The 21609-nt window shown below is 48.3% G+C and overlaps 1 protein-coding gene across 2 annotated transcripts in view; it reads right to left on the bottom strand.

Moving 5' to 3' along the window:
- Positions 1–21609, bottom strand: part of BTAF1 (B-TFIID TATA-box binding protein associated factor 1) — an 852875-nt gene that overhangs the window by 255279 nt on the left and 575987 nt on the right. For both annotated transcript variants that reach the window (XM_085606166.1, XM_085606165.1), the window contains exons 22-23: positions 10075–10228; positions 9876–9985 (exon numbers count right to left, since the gene is read on the bottom strand). In XM_085606166.1, coding sequence (XP_085462292.1) covers positions 9876–9985; positions 10075–10228 — 264 coding nt within the window. The remainder of the gene's footprint in view (positions 1–9875; positions 9986–10074; positions 10229–21609) is intronic.

Raw genomic sequence — 21609 nt, forward strand, 5'->3', positions numbered from 1 at the left:
GACGAGGCGAAGTCGACCTCGACTTCCTGTTCTTTGAAGACCGGCACCGAGAGGAAGGCTTCCTGTTTTTATGATGTGTTTTCGACTTCGATGACCTCGAAGTCGACGACTCCTGCCTCGACCTCTCCTTCTTTCTTCCTCTCTTCATCTTCCCGACCTTAGCCATCAAAAGCTTCGCCTTCCTCTCCTTTAACGCTTTCGGATTCATCCTCCTGCAGCTTGAACAATCTTCGACGTCGTGGTCGGATGAAAGGCACCACAAACAGTCATCATGGGGGTCCGTCATAGACATGTGGCCCCCACATTCCCTACAGGGCTTAAAACCCGACTTCTTCGTCTAAGACATAACAGATTTTCACCAACAGTAACACCTAACAACTACAAAGTAGCAGGAGAGTACTGGAAAAACCGTTGCGCGTCGACGGCGCGGAATAAAGGGAACTGACGTCATCACGCCGACGTGGCTCTCTTATGGCTCCGGTGACGTCATACGGAGTCGCGAGCGGAGCTGATGCATTATGACGTCGTCCACGTCGGCGTAGAGAGCTGGGGAAAAAAGTTCAGTGGAATGCTGGCGCAGGGGATATTCACAGGGTGAGGAATCCACTGGCAGATGTATCCATCAGAAACCTCTTGTGGATCTGTTACAGACATCTTTCTTTGCACTCGCCGAAACTGAAACCTATAATGGCTCTAGACATTGTTCCATAGCACAATGCAATTTGTTTTCAGGAACTGTCAGAAAACCGACAAAATAGGAGCGGATCTCCAGATCTGCATGGCAAGGAGTAAAAAGAAAGAAACTGACATCAGCGACTGCAGGAGTGGCACTTATATGTAGCTCCACTATGACACTATAGAACAAGTTACTTACCTTTGGTAACGATATATCTGTAAGAAACATTAGTTAGATTCCTTACCTTAGACTATCCCCAGGCGTCAGGCTGGATCCGGAAAGATTGGTCAGCAATACCCTTGCACGTCGCTAGGCGTCATGATCGCCAGGATGACGAAGTACTTAGACACCGCCCTCGCGCGCTGACGTCAGCTCTTGTACATAGCTTTCCGCGCCAGGAACGCAAAGCCATGCAAGACACCAACACTGGTGCCGTGAATCTAGGACCCTGAAAGGGATGACCTTAACTCTAGATATCAGTTCGCAGAACGGGGAGGATGGGTGGGGCGGTAAGGAATCCAACTGTTTCTTACAGATATATCGTCACCGAAGGTAAGTAACTTGTTCATCTGAAAGAAACACGTTAGTTAGATTCCTTACCTTAGAATGGATACCCCAGCAATGCCAACCCCGGTGGTGGGTCTGCGAACCAAGATCACACCAGGAAGTCCTGGAGAACGGAACGGCCAAAGAAGCCATCTCTCCGGACTTGGCTGTCCAGGCAGTAATGCTTGGCAAACGTGTGCAGCGAGGCCCACGTTGCTGCCTGACAAAAGTCCTGCAGAGGGACTCCCCGTCCCAAAGCAGTAGTAGCCGCTATGGCCCGAGTGGAATGGGCCATCAGCCCCACAGGAGGATCCTTCTTAGCCAAGGAATAACGGGCCTTAATGCACAAAACGACCCAGCGAGAGATGGTCCGCTTGTGAACTGCCCGCCCCTTCTTAGCGCCCATGTAGCCAACGAAGAGTTGGTCCTCCACCCAGAACTGTTTCGTGCGGTCCAGATAGGAGAGCGCACGTTTTGGGTCCAGACGGTGGAGCCTCTCTTCCTCTTTCGAGGGATGCGGAAAGAAGGTGAGCAACTTAACAGACTGGCCGATGTGAAAGGCAGTTACCATCTAAGGGAGAAAGGAAGGACTAGTCCTGAGAACAACCTTGTCCGGATGGACAAAGAGGAAAGGAGGTTTAGAAGAAAGAGCCTGGAGCTCACTCACCCTTCTGGCAGAGGTGATGGCAACCAGGAAAGCAGTCTTAAGAGTCAGAAGACAAAGAGGACAGTTATGAAGTGACTCAAAAGGAGCGCACATCAGATAGGTTAACACCAGGTTCAAGTCCCACTGAGGCTTTTGAAAGGGACAGGAGGAAACATACGAGTAATGCCTTTAAAGAATCTAGCAACAACAGGGGACTTGAAGAGAAGGCTGATCAGGAAGCCGTAAGAAGGCAGAAACAGCTGAAAGATACCCTTGAGGGTGCCCAGAACAGAGCCCTGCTGGGCCAGGGAAAGAAGAAAGAGGAGAACTTCAGAAAGCGGGGCGGAAAGGGGATCCACAACCTTTGCTGTGCACCATGCCACAAATTTGTTCCACCTGCAGGCGTATACAGTTTTAGTGGAGGGACGCCTGGCTGCCAGAATGACATCACAGACTTCAGGAGGCAAGTCAAATGGCATAAACTGTCGCCGCTCAATCTCCACGCATGGAGGTGGAGGCTGGACAGGTTCGGGTGAAGGACCGTCCCCTGCTGCTGCGACAGAAGGTCTGCCTGAAGAGGCAGTCGAATCGGGGGATCGATTGATAGACTGGAGTAGCTCGGGATACCAGTATCTTCGTGCCCAATCCAGAGCCACAAGGACGACTTGGGGCCCATTCGCGCCTCAGCCTCTTTAGCACTCTGGACAGAAGTGGTATAGGCGGAAAGGCGTACAACAGACCGCTGTGAGAAGTTGGCCTGATGTATGATGTCGCTAATTCTAGTGTACACCTTATATCAGTCCAAACAAACCCTTATGGTGATTGGTTGTAAAGTCAACCTTATAGACCAGCTATCCTAGTGGTAGCATGGACAAGAGCAGTCTTAGGCTAAACTCTGAATGGCATGTGAAGCCAGCTGTGATACCATATATAATCCCTTGAATACCAAATGAAAGGACACCACAACAGATATATATATAAAATAAAATGTATTTATTCTAGTCAAACCCTCAGCACTCTTTATGAGATTAGAGGCAATTACAACACAGTCTTATTTAAGCATACATTAAGTCACACAGGTAAGTAATACAGTTAGGCCCTAGGGGCCACGCAAACCATATACTAAGAAAGTGGTATAAGGACCACTGTTACGGAAATAGGATAGGCCTAGGGAATCGCTGGGGCTACACTACACTAGCAACAGTTAGGAAGTGGGAGGCCCACGGGATTCAGGTGCAGAGTGGAAACACTCACGCGTAAAAGTCGATAGAATTACTAGCAGTTAGAAATTAACAGTTTAAGGACACTTCTAAAGCAGCTAGAGAGTCGAGACTCGGAAACTAGACCCTAGGATAGTCACTACCCTTGTGAGCACCGAAGTACCCAAGTTACCTAGCCCACGGGCTGTGGGTGCATAGGTGTGAACTTGCGTCGGGTTTCGTTGTGGACTTCTATGGATGCCTGAAGGAAAGTTGCTGACAGGCAGTCAGTGAAGAGTGTCCGGTGGATCCCAAGGCTGGGATCAAGAAGAGAGGATACCTGCAAGCAGAAGGGACAGAGTCAAGGTCACTAGCCAGTGACCACGTGGACCCAGGAAGGAACCAGGCGATGTCGTGAAGATTGCAGGTGAAAGGTGAAGCTTGTCGCTGCAGCCACGGGTACCAGGAGACGTCGAGGACAACCAGGACCAGGAGGCGAGCTGTCCCACGAAGGCTCTTGCTGTCGGCGGCGTTGAAGTCGAACTAGGACTCACCAAGCCTTGGCAAGCGGAACCCACGAAGAACAGAGGACTTGTTTCTGGTGCAGACCAGGAAGGTCTGGGGTGCTTCTCTTTTGCAAAGAAGCGGGAGCCAGTCTGGAGGAGCCAAACCAGCAATGAAGATTTCAAGGTGTATCGTCACAAAGGCCGCTATCCAACGGGCAAGCAACCGGACAGACGCGGCAAGCAGGAAAATGCAGAAGGGCCCCACGCAGGACTCGTGGAGTGTGGGGGGCTGATCTTTGTTGCAGATGGTGCTTGGGGTTGGGGCTTCTCAATCTCCGGTGCACAACTTCGAGGGTGCCTCAGAAGCTGCGCTGGAAGATACTTGCCACTTTTCCCAGGTAGCCGGTCCCACGTCTCTCGTCGCCTCCACGGATCTCAGCTCGGCTGTGGATGTGGATCAGGGTCGGAGAAGTCTGGAAATCAAGGCTCTGGTCGGGCTCTGCAGTCGGTCCCTCGTAGAACTTCAGCAAAGCAAAGGGTAGTCTCTTGATGGTGCCAGTTTGCACAGGGTAGCCACTCCTTGGCCACAAGGGAGATTCTTCAGTCTTCTGCTTTTGTTGAATGTCGAAGGTCCAGAGTTTCTGTTCAAGTTGCAGGTTCAGGATAATCTAATCTCCTGGGGCCCAGCTACCACTCTTATACTAATCTGGGGGGCTGGGTTACCTGCTAGGTCACGCCTTATGGGTGGGACCTGGGAGGGGGGTGGTTACACCCCCTTCCCTTTGTCCAGTTTCGCGCCAGGACTGGGGCTGGAGTGCCCCAGCACCGGTTTGAACTGGACTATGCATGGGACACCTTGTGTGCCCCAGGCATGTCTCATTCCTTTCAGCCTTCCCTGCCCCAATACACTAAAGTCTGTCTGGGAGGTGCTAGCACCTTCCCAAGCAGGAAACCTATTGTCCAAGCCTCCCTTGCCGGGATCACTCCCAGCAGCAGGAGGTCAGACTCGTGTCTGTGGCAGCAGCATCCATTTTGTGATGCTGAGGCTTTGGTTAGAGTTAGACAGCAAAGTAGGATTTTAACATGTCTCTCCCTCTAGAAGGGAGGAATAATATCCTCATCACCAGAAATGGTATGGGGGTATTATTCCAAAGTGTTAGACACCTTACACGACATGTTTTGATAAAGCCAAACCATAGTTACCATAACCGTTTAAGATTATAAGGCACTTTAAGAGTATATGGTAGGCTATATCATAGAACAGCTATAAGGACATGGTTCCGAAAGCTGCAGACAGGCAGAGCACCATCTCACATATTACCAAGTACTCTGCCTCCAGGATTGTTAAGGCCTGCCATAGGAGTGACTGATAGGTACACATGTGTCTATATATAAGGGTAGATATAGGCATACTATATCTAAGCAAGGGGTGATTACACGACCTTGCCCCACCTGAGTGATCAGCCAGTTGTGTCGGATTGGAAGGCCAGGCCAGGGGTGGCATAATACATGCTGCAGCCCCTGGGAGGCCTAGGGTACACCTATGCCCTGGGTACACTGTACAGGGTCCAATAAGGTGATCCTTACCAATTGTGTATGTACCTAGGGTACATGGAGTCCATTTTAAAAGAGAGAGCAGATAGTTGGCCTGAGATCCTGCCATTCAGGGTCTCAGGCTAAGTCGAAAAACCAGCTAGACACTAGGCAAAAAGTTGGGGGTAACCATAGTCAGATATCCACCTTCCTACAACCGCAACTCCACTTGCGACGAAAGGCGTCTCCAAGCGAGTGCCGCCTTGGAAATTCCAATGTGCAGAACGGATGACATTGCGCGTTCTCTTCGGTGGCGAATAGATCTAACCAAGGCTCTCCCCACTGCCAAAAGAGGCCTTGCGCCACGTCTGAGTTCAGACACCATTCGTGATCCATCATGCACCGGTGGCTGATTTCGTCCGCCCTGGCGTTCAGAGAGCCCGCCAGGTCTTGAGCCACCAGGGAGATGCCCTGATGTTCCAGCCATGTCCAGAGGCGCAGAGCCTCCTGACAAAGGGTCCATGACCCCACCCCGCCTTGTTTGTTGCAATACCACATGGCGGTGGTGGTGTCCGTGAACACCTGCACTACACTTCTCCGTACAGACGGAAGGAATGCCTTCAGTGCAAGCCGGAACGCCCGCAGCTTCAATAGGTTGATATGGAGCCGGGACTCCGCCGGAGACCAGAGGCCTCTGATCTCCGGCTCTCCCATGTGCCCCCCCCCACCCCCATCCCAGGAGGGACGCATCCGTCACCACTACGTGCTCCGGTTGGGGTAGGGCGAGGGATCTGCCACTGACCCAATCGCGGTCCGTGAGCCACCACTGTCTTGCAACTGTCTTGCAGTGTCATCCGAGATCAAGACATGGTCGGACAGGTTGCCTCGATGTTGGGCCCACTGAAACTTCAGATTCCACTGCAGAGCCCGCATCCGCCACCTCGTGTGATGTACCAGCAGGATGCAGGAAGCCATCAGACCCAGCAGCCGCAGCACCAACCTGACCAAAACTCGGGATAAAGGCCGAAAGATCGGAATCAGAGCATGAATATCCCGAACCCGCTGTTCCGGAGGATAGACCCGAAACTGCGCAGAGTCCAGAACCGCTCCGATGAAAAGGAGCTTCTGGGTGGGACTCAGATGCGACTTCGGCACGTTGATGGAGAACCCCAACAAATGCAGGAGGTCGGCCGTAGTCTGGAGGTGGGAGACGACTGTGTGGGGCGAGCCCGCCTTCAACATCCAATCGTCGGGATAGGGGGAAGACTGGAACCCCTAAACTGCACAGATGAGCTGCAACCACCGCCATCACTTTCGTGAACACCCGAGGGGCACTGGTGAGGCCGAAGGGGAGCACGGTAAACTGAAAGTGCTCGTGGCCTACCATGAACCGCAGGTAACGCCGGTGGGCCCGCAGGACGGGGATGTGGAAATATGCGTCCTGCAAGTCCAACGCTACCATCCAGTCTCCAGGGTCTAGGGCAGCCAGAACCTGAGCTAAGGTGAGCATTTGAACTTCCCCCTTCTGGAGGAAGGCGTTGACGCTCCTGAGGTCCAAGATAGGGCGTAGGCCCCCTTTGCCCTTCTTGGGGACCAGAAAGTAGTGTGAGTAACAACCCACCCTACTTCTGGGCCAGGAACGCGCTCGATGGCCCCCTTGGCCAAGAGGGCTGTAACTTCCTCCTGCAGAAGTTGCAAGTGATCCCCCGACATGCGGTGGCACTGCGGTGGCATGGCTTGAGGGGTCGCCTCGAAGGGGATGGAGTAGCCCCATCAGACAATTTGCATCACCCACCTGTCCGACGATGGTACGCCAGTGGAGCAGGTGATGGCGAACTCTGCCTCTCACTGGTGTGGAATGGGCCTGAAAGGTCGGACGAGGAAGGCTTTGAGGCAGATGCTGCTGGGGCAGACGTGGGCTGACCGGCTCTGTCCCCCTGCTCCGCCCCGGCAGAATCCACGTCCTCGACCGCGTTGAGGCTGGTTCTGCGGCCTGTGGCTAGACGGACGTGTCGGGTGTCCCTCCCTTGGCCACGAAAGGGGCGAAAAGCGGAAGTTTGCGGGCACGGGGCCGAGAGGCCCAAGTACTTGGCAGTATCCCTGGAGTCCATAAAGCGCTCCAGCGCACTATCCTCTTTGTCGCCAAAGAGGCGACGGCCATCGAAGGGCATGTCCATGAAGGTGTTCTGGACATCCCCCGAGAAATTCGTGGATCTCAGCCAGGCGTGGCAACTAATCGCCACCGTCGTCGCAATCGCTCTACCTAGCGAGTCGGTGAGGTCAAGCCCACATTGAATCGAGTACCGTGCTGCATCCCGCTTCTCAGCAAGATCCTGGATGAGCCGTGTTCGGCCATCCTCCGGACACCACTGTATCCCACAAGGAGTGGGTGTAACGGCCCAAAAGGCACGCGGTGTTGATAGACCGCAACCCCAAACTGAGGGAGGATAAGAGCTTCTACCCAAACTGCTCCAACCTTTTGGATTCCCGATCCGGAGGAGCGGACGGGAAGGCCTGGATAACCAGGTTCTCGGGGGTGGGGTGCACCGACAGAAAGCTGGGGTCGCCCGGTGCAGGGCGGTGGTGCCGGGACACATTCCGGTCCACAGGAGTGACTGTGGAGGGCTTGGACCAGGTGCCCATCAGAACGTCAGTCAGGGCTTCATTGATCTGCAGTAGAGGCTCCGAAGAGCTTACTGGCGGTTGAAGCACATCAGTGAGGAGATTAGTCCTCACGGCCACTGCAGGGAGCTCCAGATAAAGGGCTTCGGCAGCCCTGCGCAGCACCACAGAATAGGTTGCACCCTCCTCCGTAGCCACGGAGGGAGGAGAGATTAAGCCAGTGTCAGGGGAGGTGTCGAGACCACTGGCATCCCCCAGCTCTTCTGCTCAGTCCTGATCAAACTGGCACTGCTGTGCCAGAGGGTCCTCAGACCCCTCCCAGTCGTCCCAGTCATCCGACTCCTGGTAGACAGGTTGAAAGGTCGGAGCCGGGCAGTAGATGAATTGCTCATCCATCGGCGCCGGAGACGCCGCCGCTCCGACATCGTCCAAAGACAGTGCCGGGGCGGCACCCTAGGGGCCGGCGAAGGGGTCGTAAGGTCAACCGGCATCGGCCTGGATCCCACGGGGGCCTGCGGCGTCTGGACCGAAGTAGACGACGGCGCCGGAGGCTCGTTAGGCCTCCCCGTCGGAGCTGCAGGGCCCGAAGGCGCACCTGCAGGGCCCGAAGGCGCACCGGCAGGCCTCGACGGCGGAGCGAGACTCCTCATGGCCACGATGAAGTTCCGGATCTGCTCCGGAGTCGCATTAGGCCCAGGGACTGGAGGGTATGGGGCCCAGATGCGACTCCGATGGTGCCACGCGGGTGGTGCCACCCGAACACTCAGCCGAGTCGCGCGACCAGCAAGGGGAGTCAGAAGAGCGAGGTCGCCTCTTCTACTTCTTTTTACTGTGCCTCGACTTACCTGAATGAGAGGACTTCGAACCAGACGAGCAGTGATGGCTACGGCTCCGCGACCGATCCCTCAACTGGGACCTAAGGCGCGGAGCCGACTGCCGGACCTCGAGGAGCTTGCGGGACCGCTCCCGCCTAGCCTTCGAGGTCAAGGCCCGGCAGTCGGGCCTGACTCGGCATCATGGTCGGCCCCAAGGCAGAGACACCGACGGTGGTGATCCGTAACCGACAGTCGGTGACAGGCGTTACACGGCTTGAAACCGGGCATCCCTACTGGCACCAGGAGTCGGGGTCGACTCGAAAAATGAACCAAAAAGTTTAGTCAAAAGTGACTAAAGGGTATACTCTTCCCGGATCTGCGCTTACTGTCGCGGAAAAAAGAAGAAGAACTGACGTCAGCGCGCAAGGGCGGCGTCTAAGTACTCAGACGACGTCATCCCGGCGCCAACGATGGACGCGGAGCCGCAGACGACGCCTAGCGACGCGCAAGGGTATTGCTGGCGAAAAATCTTTCCGGATCCAGCCTGACGCCTGGGGATATTCTAAAGTAAGGAATCTAACTAACGTGTTTCTTTCAGATGGGGTGGTGCAAAGAGGCAATGCACCTCCTAGCAGCACATAGGAGCATTGATGAAGAAATGTTTCCAGATCCAGCCTGGAGAGTAATCTAAGGTGAGGAATCTGCAGTTTGAAGTACCCATTAGAAGTCTATTTGCCAGCAACTCTGATGAAAATCACAGGGACCTGGTAAATCAGTTTCTACTAGTATGTACAGAAGAGCTCAAAAGTTTAAGATGCCCTAATAATTTATTCCAAGTCTCCTGGCCTTCTGATAACCACCTGTGTGAACAAGAGGGACTATGCTGTTGCGCAGGGGTTGTTGCGTAATGGGGTTTACCACAAAGGTCTAAACAGTTCATCATAGAAAGTCTGCAGGGTCAAAATCTAAAAGGAAATTCTAGAAGGCAAAAGTGGGGATTCCCTTCACTCGATCCTGAGATAGCGCTTATTTCCATAAAAATATCCCTGGAATTCTTCAAGTAAACAGAAACCCCAAATTATACATCCACACTTAGAAATGAATAATGCCTGCTGATGTCAACCAGAAAATCAATATATTGTGCTATGCTGGGAAATATTTCACAGTCTCTCCTAATCACCTTTCCCATCCTCCACATACTCTAAGGTAAGTTTGTTTCTGGGCTCAAAGAAATACTTCTCAGAGAATCAGATTTTATCACAGCATTAATGTTTTTTAAACAGGTATATACAGAGACTGCAGATCTAAACTCTTTGCGATTAACTTAATTACCAATGGGCGTAACTGTTGGCTCATTGAAGCTGCTGTTGTTTCAAAAACTTGAAGCGAATTCACCAGCTCTTGAGCAGGACCATCACCTTTTTCCAGGAGAGCTTTTCCATCTGTCAAAACATACATTTAGCTTACACCATATCAAAACCATGTTTTTACATTCAAACAAACAAAAACCACTAGTTTCACTAATACATACCAAAACTTTGTATGTTGATATAATTCCTCAATGGTCCGACCATGGCTTCCCATAGCTGTGGCAATTCCTTGACTATGTTGGAGCTAAAATGTTTTGCTATTACTGATATGGTAAATTCAGCTCCCCTTCGTTGCACGATACTGAGCTTTTGACTCTGAAGAGAAAATAGTGCACAGAACTATTAGAATAATAACAAAGAAACGAGCATATATCAACCAAAATGACCTTATTCCATCTAACTAGACCATACAAGTATAAAAACATTAATTCAGTACTAATGCTTGTGCAAAACCTCATGTAGGCCTGAACCGTTGGCTTCTCTGAAGCACTCCGCATTCTATCCTCCAAGCATCCAGCTAGACAAATATATATATATTCTGTGGTTTAAAACATTAATTTATAAAAGAACACTGCTTTCATCTCTAACATGTATTTTCTACCCAGATCCATTTGTTCATGTAATTCTCTTTGGGTTGTGATCCCCAAGTTTAGAGGTAAAAGATAGGGTGGCAGCTCTTACTCTCATCTTTTCGCCAAAGATTGGAACGCCCTCCCACAGCAGTTGTGGGCTGCTGAGGATACCTTTGTTTTTAAAAGATTGCTAAACCTGGCTTTTCAGTTCCATGTTTTAAATTCCGTGATTTCCAGTATTTGTACCTAATATAGCGCAGGAACACTCAATGAGTAGCTGTTGCTCTTTATAAATCCCCAAACATAAAACGATCTATAGCTCAGTGGGTCTAAAATACAAGACAGTCTCCAATACCAGTGTCTTGGCCACACCAATTTAATGAAATAATGTAAGCCTTGCAAGGGAATCTAGCAGTAGTCGAAAATATAATATTGTCAGTGTTTGACAGGGAGTTCCTTTTATCCTCGGGTAAATACAACTTCTATTGTGGCTCCATAGACCTTCAAGTTCATAAAACCTCTCCTCTTTAACCACTCTTAAAGTGCTGAATTTACAATCTATTTTCTTGCTTTGTTTTGCTACAGAAATTGATACAAAGGATGAATACTATGAACCAAAAAACATTAAGAGTCACAAAGCCATGGCACAAGTGAATACATTATAAGCAGCATGAGATTTGTGTACCAAATGCATATAACAGAGGTGAGGTTTGAAATAAAGACCATTAGCTCAGTTCATGATGAATTGAGAAGAAATAGCTCAGAAACAAATACTTAACATATAGCGATAAATTTTAATCTGGAGACCCATTTCTCCTGCAAGTCACTGTGGTTGATATCACAGCCTGGTACAGTCAATCCTTGGTTTTGATATAAGCGAGGTTTGCGTTTTGTGGTCGCCTGATTTTAGTTGTTGGTACTAGAGGACATCCATTGCCTTTGCTGTATCAGAGCCTTTTATTTTCTCCAGCAAGTAATCTACCCGAGGGTCTAAAAAGATGACCCATCACAGAGCAGACATTTGGTGTGGCTAGACTTCGAAACAATCCAGAAATTCTTAGCCAAGCACAATGTGGCAACAGGATACTTGCATTGACCTCCTTCAAGGCATGACTGCTGCAGTCAATGCACACCTGAGGCTACCATTGGAAATTGGTTTCCACTCTGATTTCTTTGGCCTTTTTTTTATCCGCATTAGATCTCCTTACACTGGCTCCTGCCATACTTGGACTGCAGGTCCATGGAATTAGCAATATACCACCCATTGTTACCATCGCAACAAAACTTCTTGCATCAGAACTCTTCTTACTTTCCTCATCATGGGTGAGTGTTATTTTCATAGCACAATCTACCACGAGATACACAGGTTTAACATTTTTTGGCTCATTGAGTAACCACTTAATTTGAATGGGTCTTTGAAGTTTTCCCAAATAGCACTTTAGCATGCTTTTTAATATTCGGAGAAACAGAGTGCTCTTCTCAGTTTTCAATGAAGCCTGGGTATTTCCTCCTCTTCCTGCTTCCCATCTGGGAGAATTTTGCTATGTCCTGCAGCCCTTACAATAACGACATGATAGGAAAAGGTGTCAATAAGTTGAGATGCTTCTTCAAAGTACAGCTCTAGGGCTGTGTACTCTACAGTATCCCCTCTAATCACATACCCTCCTGTCGGCAAGTTGTGCCTGTTGCTAGGTGTGCGGGTGCCAGGTCTGCAGAGGGATCCATATCTGATGTGGAATATACAGACTGTAGTGGATACATTTTTGAAGGTAGGCTAGGTGCAGCATTTTCTTTTTCTCCCCAATAGAAACTGGAAAAGCTCCAATTTCCACCAAAATGGTCTCCCAAAATGTAAGACTATGCTTCTTCGGAAAAGGTGGCCTCTTGTGGTGGCCATGCAGTGATATAACAACTTTTAAGGTCAATATATATAGCGGTATGCCTGTTCAATGTCTTCATGCTGCTACATTTATAGATTGGGTACCAAATACTTGCTTGCTTTCAATGCAGACATCAGCACTTGGAGGGAATGGGGAGCATTATATGATGTGCTTGTGCAACCTCACCATGTGATACACTTACCAAACCCCTGCAGGACCCTTAAGTTTCATTTGATAGACCTTAAGCTCAACCCTGGGTACCTGTGGCTCTGAGCAGCAAGGTTTATACAAGGAAACAAATATAAAGCATTTAAACAGCACCAAAACAATTGAAGAAATTGACACACCAAAGAAATCAAATACCAATTTATAAAAATAGACTATTTTTATGCATCTTTAGACATCACAACAAAAAAGATCCACCGGAGTGTTTTGGAGCTATAGAATTGACAAGGTATAGTAAATCGGATTATTTCAATCAACCGCGAACAAACACTGGCAAGTTCAAGGAATATGACACTTAGAAACGTTTTCACCAAAAGTCTGGGCTAGCCGGAAAGCGGTCACTTTAGCCAAGCACCTCCAACAGGGAGCCAGTCGGAGGGACCAGCAACATCCTTAGAGACCATTACTTCAGTAACTAAAGTAGTTCAGTCAGTGACAGGCCATTTTATCCATTGCAGGGCTTTTCATGTGGAAGTGGTCCAGATGCAAGAGGTGAGGGATGCTGAAGATGCTCAAAGGATGCTGTCGATGCAATGTGGTAGACGGAGGTCTTGCTGCAACTACTTCGCAGGTACACGAAGGGTAGGAGGCAGTCCTGGTCACATTTCTCATAGTCTAGTCCGTGCTGGCAGAAACCGAGTCGCCACTGGACTACTGGTTGCCCTGTATTGTGGTCACAGGCCAGTCCTTCCTGGATCGATAACTCGTCCTCTGGGGGTCCCAGCTGCAACTAGACGACACTCACAACAACAAACATAAGTGCAACTTTGTATGTTGGGTCCTGGTGCTGCGTGGAGGAAGATGGAAGACTTTGGGCTACCACCTTGCCCCAGCAGACTTCACAGCTGTTGTGTCCCATGTGCTGTGAACGGGAGCCAGCTCACTGACCCTTGGAGTTCCTTGTCTTTGGCTGGGCTAAAGAGGCGGCTTCTCCTGGAGCAGGACACAGAAGGCACAGTCCCTCCTTTGCCAGCCACTAGGATCAGCAGATGCAGTCCATGCTGGTTCCATCGTGCAGCAAGGCAGTCTTCCTTCGGTCATTCTTACAGTCCAGTCGAGATTGGAGTTCTGGGAGCCAAGGGTGCCCTATTTATGCTCAGAAAATGCCCTCCGGGTAGGATGCGGTTGGTAGCCAATGGGCTACCAGGTTCCCTTCCTCGTGAGGACCACTCCATGCGAAGTGTGGCAGCTATCTATCCCAAGATGCACCTACTCTTCCCACTACAAACATGGCAGAACCGCGCTCTTGGTGTACAGAGCTCCCTAGCCCAACCCTAAGGTGTGGCTGCATGCCATTGGAAAACAGGTTTGACAACTGACTTTCCCTTCCCTGTTCCTACTGCCAGCCTCTCAACCTACACAATAGAGCAGCCCCTCTCCCAAGTGTTTCCCATTCAAAGGCGGCTTGCCTTTTGAGCCAACACCCGTGTGGCTTCCTACCTCTGGGAGGTAACACCTCCTCCAGTGGCAGGCCTCTATTGTTATCTTTCCTGGGAATCGTAAGCACATCTCCCTAGGATGGCAGAAATTCGTCTGCAGGACAGACCCAGAGTACAACACCGGCACTAGAACTTCTAAAGTTGCACTTTGCCAACCAGTGACCTTAAATTCGATTTAACCATTAAACTGGACTTAACGTATTGATTCTTTTAACATCTTACAGTACCAACTTTAGTAATCCCTTTCAGAAGTTAGCAGGGCTGAGGTGTCAGCCTGTAACGCTGTACTTGACAATGGGGCTACTAGCCTTTCTACAGTAAAAACAACAATTTAGGGTTTTTACTGCTGGAGCATGTAAAAGTACATGTTCAGTCTGACACTCTTGACCCAATTGGGAGCATTGGAAATGGAATCTTTATCGTGCTGTGTATCCCTGACGGCAAGCTTCAAGGATGGCCAGCAAATACTTGCAGCTCTGGAATTCTGAATAATTTAAAGATGAAGTAAGTGCTAAACTGCTACAGTGGTTGCAATGGCTCCTTGATGACCAGCTGTTTGTTCACCAGATAAAAGCAGGAACATCAGTTATGATCAGTTTCCTTGACAACCCATTTCTCGGGCATTGACAATATAAAATATGGGTGTAATAAATTGGATTATTATTTGGGGTGGGCGACTACCTACTTCGAGGACTAACTAGTCACAACCCTTGTTACATTGTACCCTCAAAGTCACTAAATTAACCTGAGCTCAACTCCCTGGTAGCTATGATACAAAGCAGAGAGGATAAAACTTTGAGGCAATGTATAAAGTATTCAAGGAGAAACAAAAAAACAGTTATAATTAAAATGTACTAAACAAAATGAAATCAAAATAATGAGCACACGGGTAACCAGAGATATGATTTTTAAAATTTTGAAGTATTAATAGCACCAAAAAGCACAAAATGCCAATGATGAGCCATGACTGCAATACACAAGGATCTAGGCGCAATTTGAGGCCGATCATGGAGTGCAGACCTGACCCGCCAACCAGGTTCGTCCTGGTCAAAGATTTTACCTTCTGACTTAGTCCTTTAAGTCTCAAGCCACCAAAGGAGCACACTTCTACAGCCGCCCAGGACCTTACAGGAGGCAGTTAGGGACTCACAGGGTGTTGGGTAGAGTCCAATCCAGGTCCAGATGCCACTGATTAGTTGGGCAGTTGCAGGAGAGACCTCTGAGCCTGTTATATCCCTGTAGCTTGAACAGGAGGTCAGTCTTATGACACTTTGAGTCCATTTATTTGTCCGGAGTACCAAATAGAGATTCCAGGACTCTTCTCAGGTTTCAGACAGCAGGTTCAGTCCTCTTCAGAACTACCCACTTTGAGCATTTTCACAATTGCTGAAGTCTTCGGCCACACTAACCTTTGGCTCTGAGGGCTAGGTGCGCACGTGGGGAGTATACTATGGTAATTCTAGTGAACTTCCACATCGAATACTAAAATAGTTTTTGGCAGGTTCAGTAGCCACAACAACTTCGAGAGAAATATCGGGTAGAACAAAAGTAAAGTCTTCACCAACCAACACTGGATACAAACAAATTGTTTTGCCACTCTGTTTCCCACATTTGAAAAGTTCCCCAAAACACACCAGCAGGCCTGTCAAGTAGAATTTGACATTTAAGCAGGACTTGACACTCAAATGTCAAAACAAATACTCCCAACCCCACCCTGCATATACTCTCAGGTTTAGATGGGTAATCTGTGCCCATTCAGGTCAGCTTATCATTTGTTCCTGAGAGCAAGTTCACACCTATTCAAATGCTATTTACTGGGTGGCAGAAGCAAGAGAACAAAATGCAGATTTAGCTTCCAGGGACTTCAAACCGGGAAAAAGGAAACTCATAAAAGCCCCCTTCCAAAATATTTATTACAATTCTGACTTCATTAGGGAATAGGGTTTGTAATAAAATATATTTCACAAAGTCCAAAAATTGAATTTGTAGCTATTCCATAGTCGGAGAGAACATTTATTAAATGTAATATTGTGTCCCAATACATTCCTATGGAGCAGTCAACCCTGCTAAGGTGAAAATAACATTCAGGGTCTTATCACTATACCATCCACCCTGCCTTTAGGCAATAAGGTCTACTTAGGGATGACTAGCAAATATTTAAAAGGAAGGTTTAGGCCTGTCAAAAAGGGGTTATATTGACAGGTTGAATTTGCAGTTAAAACCTGCACAGCCAGGCTTCAGTGGGAGGCCTGGAGAGGTGCTTTATTTAGAGTACCACTGCAGGGGACAGTACGAGTGCTGCAGACCACTGGTAGTATTTTAATGTACACACCATGGGTACCCTTGGTACCATATACTGACTTATAGGTGAATTAAATAAACCAAATCAGGTGTATATCAATTTTACCACGTTGAAAGGTTAGCAGGGGCAGTGTACACAGAGTTCTATAGCCAGCAATAATAGAATTCAGCAAAAAAGCAAATACATCTGGGGTAACCCTGCAAAAAGGGCAAATTTCCAACACAGGTGCACGACTTGTACCCACAACATAACCAAAGACAGATGTCTGGTGGGACAAAAGCAAGCTCATTCAGCAACCAGACAGTGGATACACAAGAATGGTCTTGGCATCCTGTTTTCTCCCTTTCAAGTGTGCCCCAAGTGTTATATGAGAACCCATCAGACATGGTCAAGTAGTTTTTAACACTGTAGTGCCAAAAAGGATGACCGAGGTGCTGGAGGGGCTGTGGACTGCTGGGGGATTTCCAGCATATTTGGTGGGATTGCCCAGTGATCCGACCCTTCTGGGAGGAAATTCTTGCACAGATTAAAGACATGTTGGGCTACCCGATCCAGACTACTATGGCAGAAGTTCTCCTGGGCCTTCGCGACCCCTCACTCCAATACCAAACCAAGGCAGACAAGGCCATAATGTGGACTTGCATTGGGGCGGCGAAGGTAGCAATTGCAGCCGCTTGGAAGAAGACAGAGGCCCCCGCTATCACTATGGCACTCCAGGCTTTGGAAATTATTATGCCTCGAAAGGATGGCAGACATTCAGAGAGGACTACAAAAACTTTGAATATCGCTGGGGTCCACTGGTTACCTTCCTCATGAGGGGATTACCATTAGCAGTCTGCCCTGCATCAATCAGGGGGGAGGGAGGCTCCTTTTTCTTTTCTTGGTTCTCTTCCATATACCCTGGGAGTTTTAACTCCGGGATTGTATTTCTTTGATGGACACCTTCCCAGTTGGAAGGCTTTGGGTCTACACAGTCACATGGAAAGGAGGGTGAATGACAAAGGGTGCCCCAGCACAAGACTATCCACTGCCCCTGCATTAAAGGAAACTGCACCTACTCTCGTAGATCTTTGAGGTACTGATGGGGGTTTATGCTTGTTTATGATTGCCACGCCTTTGCATTTATCCTGATGTTATTCCTGTACGTCTCGGATACAATGATGTGACGAAATGCTAATAAACATACTTTTGATAAAAAGGAGGACCGAACCATAGCCTATTGTGTGGAATACAGAGGAGTCCTATCTGCAAATTAAGACCGGCCTATTGTTTGCGCCTGGGAGGAATTTCACACCTATTCAAGGCTAATTGCTTGCAGGGAGCTGGCAGAGACTGGGTAAATTAGCTATCTGACAGTTCAGATGTGTAAATAGTAACTTTGTAACTTGCATTTCCTTAAAATGTATTAAAAATCAGACTTCAATTAATTGGATTTTTATTAACTATTAAAAATAATTGGTTTCGTTTTCTAGTTAGTCCCATGCTAGAGATACGTATTCACTTTTTAATCTGTACTCTTCGTGTCCACATAGAGCAGCTAAGCCTGCCACACAGAAAACAGCTTTGGGTGCTGGTCATTGTAACATTTTATTTACATTAAACTTCTGCAAGCACTATTTTTTAATAAAAGTCACCCTGACTTTTGTACTACAAGGCCTAGGCAGGGGTGACTTAATATTTAAAAGTAAGGCTTTCACTCGTCTAAAAGGGTTTATTTTGACATGCTGCAGTGCATATTTTATGTTGTTACAGTCAGGATACAATGGTAGGCCTGAAGTTGTGTCTGCACTGACAATATAGCAGATAGCACACAATGTGCAGCAGTCCACTAATAGCATTATAACTTCCAGGCCCTGAGCACATTTTGTACTATATACTAGGCACTTTTAGGCAAGTTAATTATATAATTTAGGAGTATGTGAATTCAACTATGTTGGAAGGGGGGAGCACAGACACCAACACTGGTTGGCAGGGGTAAAGTGCACAGTTCTAAAGCGAGCAAAAATATATGACCATCAAAAGGTGAAAAACCTGGGGTGACCACAAGGACAAGGCGGGCTTCCTACAAGGGCTAAAGCTTGTAACTTTCCCGAACCAGGATAAACCATTCAAGACCAAGAAGAAAGATTATTCAAGGGATTGCTTGCCAAACGATTCGAAAAATTAAGAACAGATTACAAACTGTCCTTCATGAGAGTTAAACCCATTTTGTTTTTATTAACGCTCCTGCAGTGAACATGTTCTATACATTATGTATATGTTTCACTCTGAAATATATGTGCAGTCCTCTACTTCTGTGGGACCAACAACATCTTCCCAGGTATACTTTCAGTCACTGCTCCAGGCAACTTTGGAAGGGAGCCAAGGGGTGGGTGAGACTTTTGACTGTCTGGAATCTCTCTTCTCACAAAAGGACCAGTGGATCGCAAAACTGACAACTGCAAGGAGATAAACCTGGAGGTACTACTGTTTTGACAACGCTTTCTCCAAGAAGACATCAGGACCTTTGACGGAAGAGACACTGTGCCGGATCAAGACTCTGTCCGGCAACTGAAGCTAGCATTTGTTAAGTTTCACATTCTCATGAAGGCCCAATGAGATATTGAAAAAGTCACACTCCAGCCACTTGGAGTCTCTCTATACGATACAATAGGCACCCAAAGCCATTGATTTGCCAGTTTCACATGGTTGAGAAAGAATAAGGGACAGCGAGAAGGTGGCAGACTTTAGTGTATCCACCCATCAATGAGTACAAATCAACAGGATGTGAGCCACAAAGGAGATGTCAAAGGATATTCATGGAGGGGACAAAGCGCATGTCTATATAACTTTATTAAAAAAGATGCAAACCCTCACCCACCAAACTAGGAAGCATGCTTCCATCACTGGGTTGACACTGGTTCTCCCTTAATTTTTTGTTAATTAAATATTGACATGCATATAACATTTTACTAAAAAATGTCTCCGAGAAATTGTATCTAGAGTCCAGCAACATGCTTACTCCAAGTTGTAATTTTGTTCACATTTTACTTTGAAAGCAAAAAAAAAAACCCCCAAGGAACATAAGTAGCCAAAAATTGTTATATTTTGTAACTGAGTACATGTTTGTATTGTAACCATTGTAGGAAATGCAAGCTGACCTCAGAGCCTATTGCATTAGCTTATAGCGCTAGCCCCCGTAGTAAAGGCTTAGATTTGATGAATCTAATGGACAAGTATGAACCATTGTAGAAAGCTGGTTCTGTATATATCATCACTGGGTGGTAATACCGGGCACACAGTCCAAGGGTTCACCAAAAGTGTAAAGGACTCAATGCAAATGCCAAAGTGCTCCTTTAGTAGTAGTGTGGGCGAGCAGCCTTAAGCCTAACACAGAGGATTGTAAGTCATTTATTGCACACACACGAATAAAAGACAACTCAAGAATGAGATCCTGACCAATTTTTTTAAATTATACTTTGTACTTTATTTTAAGACCTCAGTCTTTGCAATAAGGCAGGTAAGTTTTTAATTAAAAATACCTTTCACTTTAAAAAAATCTACACTTCGATAACATTGGACAGTGTGAAAAGGTTTCCAATGGGGAAAGCAATATTGCATTTAAACAGGTGAGTATCAAACTTACAATTTCGGTCTTCGAAGCAAACAGTCAGCAAAGGCCAGCGGTTAGGTAGGTACCAAAACTGCACCGGCAATAGCACAGGGGCGGCCGGGCGCAGAGGTCTAAATCGGATTTTGACCCAATGCTTTCCTTTGGAGACAGGGGGTACCTGGAGCCACACCGCTTGCAGCCAAGTAAATCGGTTGCAAGGGCCAAGCTTTGGGGGTTAGCAAAAGCACAGGTGGGCATCAAGCAGCACCAAACATACACCACCAACGGCACAGGGGCAGCAGGGTCCAAGGTGCTAATTCAACGTCAGGCACCCAATGCTTTTCCTGACGGTAAAAAGGCTCCAGGCGTGGCACTGGAAGTTGCAGGAGGAAGACCAATGACAGCAGTTGTAAGTTGGGATGTAGGGGGTCATAGGGGCAAGGTCAGTTCAGCTCACCAAGGCCTAGGGGCTTCGGGTGCAGGGGTGCCTTTGACAGTCGAAATCTTCCTACTGGATTCACACTGCAGGCACCGTCATGGAGGGCAGGAGGAGGTCAGCCAACACTGAACACTAGGTCATGATCCCCGGGGAGACTTCACTGCAGAGGTGAGCCGCTCCGGCTGTGGGCGTTGGGAGCAGAGTGAGCTGCTGTCACGGATCCGCCTGGATCCGGAGTCTTTGGAGTCTGTTTCTTCTGGACAGGTCCGCTGGAGATTGGAATCTTTATTGAAGGAAACAGTCCTCCCATGTGTTTTGGAGGTTGCAGGTTGCTGAAGCAGGAGAAGACCGGTAGGGATTGGGCCAAGACAGTTGTCTTCTGCAGCCGGGTGGGTATCTTCTTGTTTCTTAGATTGTCGTAGATCTGGGGTCCAAGTCTGGGGGAGCCACATAAATACAACATTTAGGAGGTGTTTTAGGGGAGTAGCAGGTAGGGCCAATGAGCACCTCACCTCACCTCTATCAAGCCACCCTCCTGTGGGCGGGGGCATAGACCTAGCCCCGATTTGAGGGGTCACCCATCCTCACGATGGCGGGGACTGAAAAGTCCGCTTTACCTCACTTCCCTCCACCTTAGGGGTGGGGTTGACAGAGGTGGGCACACCTTTTTTCTGGATTTTCCTGCAGGCTTTCCCGCCCCAAGTGGGGGTGTAAACTAGGGGCTGACATCTGCTGTTCGCACTACAAAGGTGGCAGGCCTCTGAAGCTTCCCTCTGAGTACTGGCCCACCAGAGGGGAGGAGGCATGACACCTTTGCCCAGGATGTGCATTGTTTCTAGCTCCAGAGAGCAGGGTCTCTCCACCCAGGGGTCCAGAAAGTCTGGTGGTGGCTGGCTGCCTATAGCCAGTCAGGGACCCCACCAGGGTTGGTAGGGATTCAGGGAGCACTCCAAAGGTACATAGTACAATACATCCCACACTGTCAGTGTGGATTTGTTGAAAGGAGAAGTTTGGAGCCAAACACTCCTATATCCAGTAAAGCAATCATGGTGCCGAGGAACTAGAGCTGGCGAGTTCCCAGTCCACAAACTTTTTCTTGCTTCACTGGAACTTACAATACCGAGAAATGGTGCCCAATATTGTAGAGGCTTCTCTGCTCATGCAGATATGCCCTCACCTGAAGTATAGTGCACTCTGGCTTAGGGCTGTGAGGCCTGCTAGAGGGGTAACATACCTATGCTGCTAGG

Source organism: Triturus cristatus, chromosome 1_2 (assembly GCF_964204655.1).
Source record: "Triturus cristatus chromosome 1_2, aTriCri1.1, whole genome shotgun sequence".
NCBI classification, from domain to species: Eukaryota; Metazoa; Chordata; class Amphibia; order Caudata; family Salamandridae; genus Triturus; species Triturus cristatus.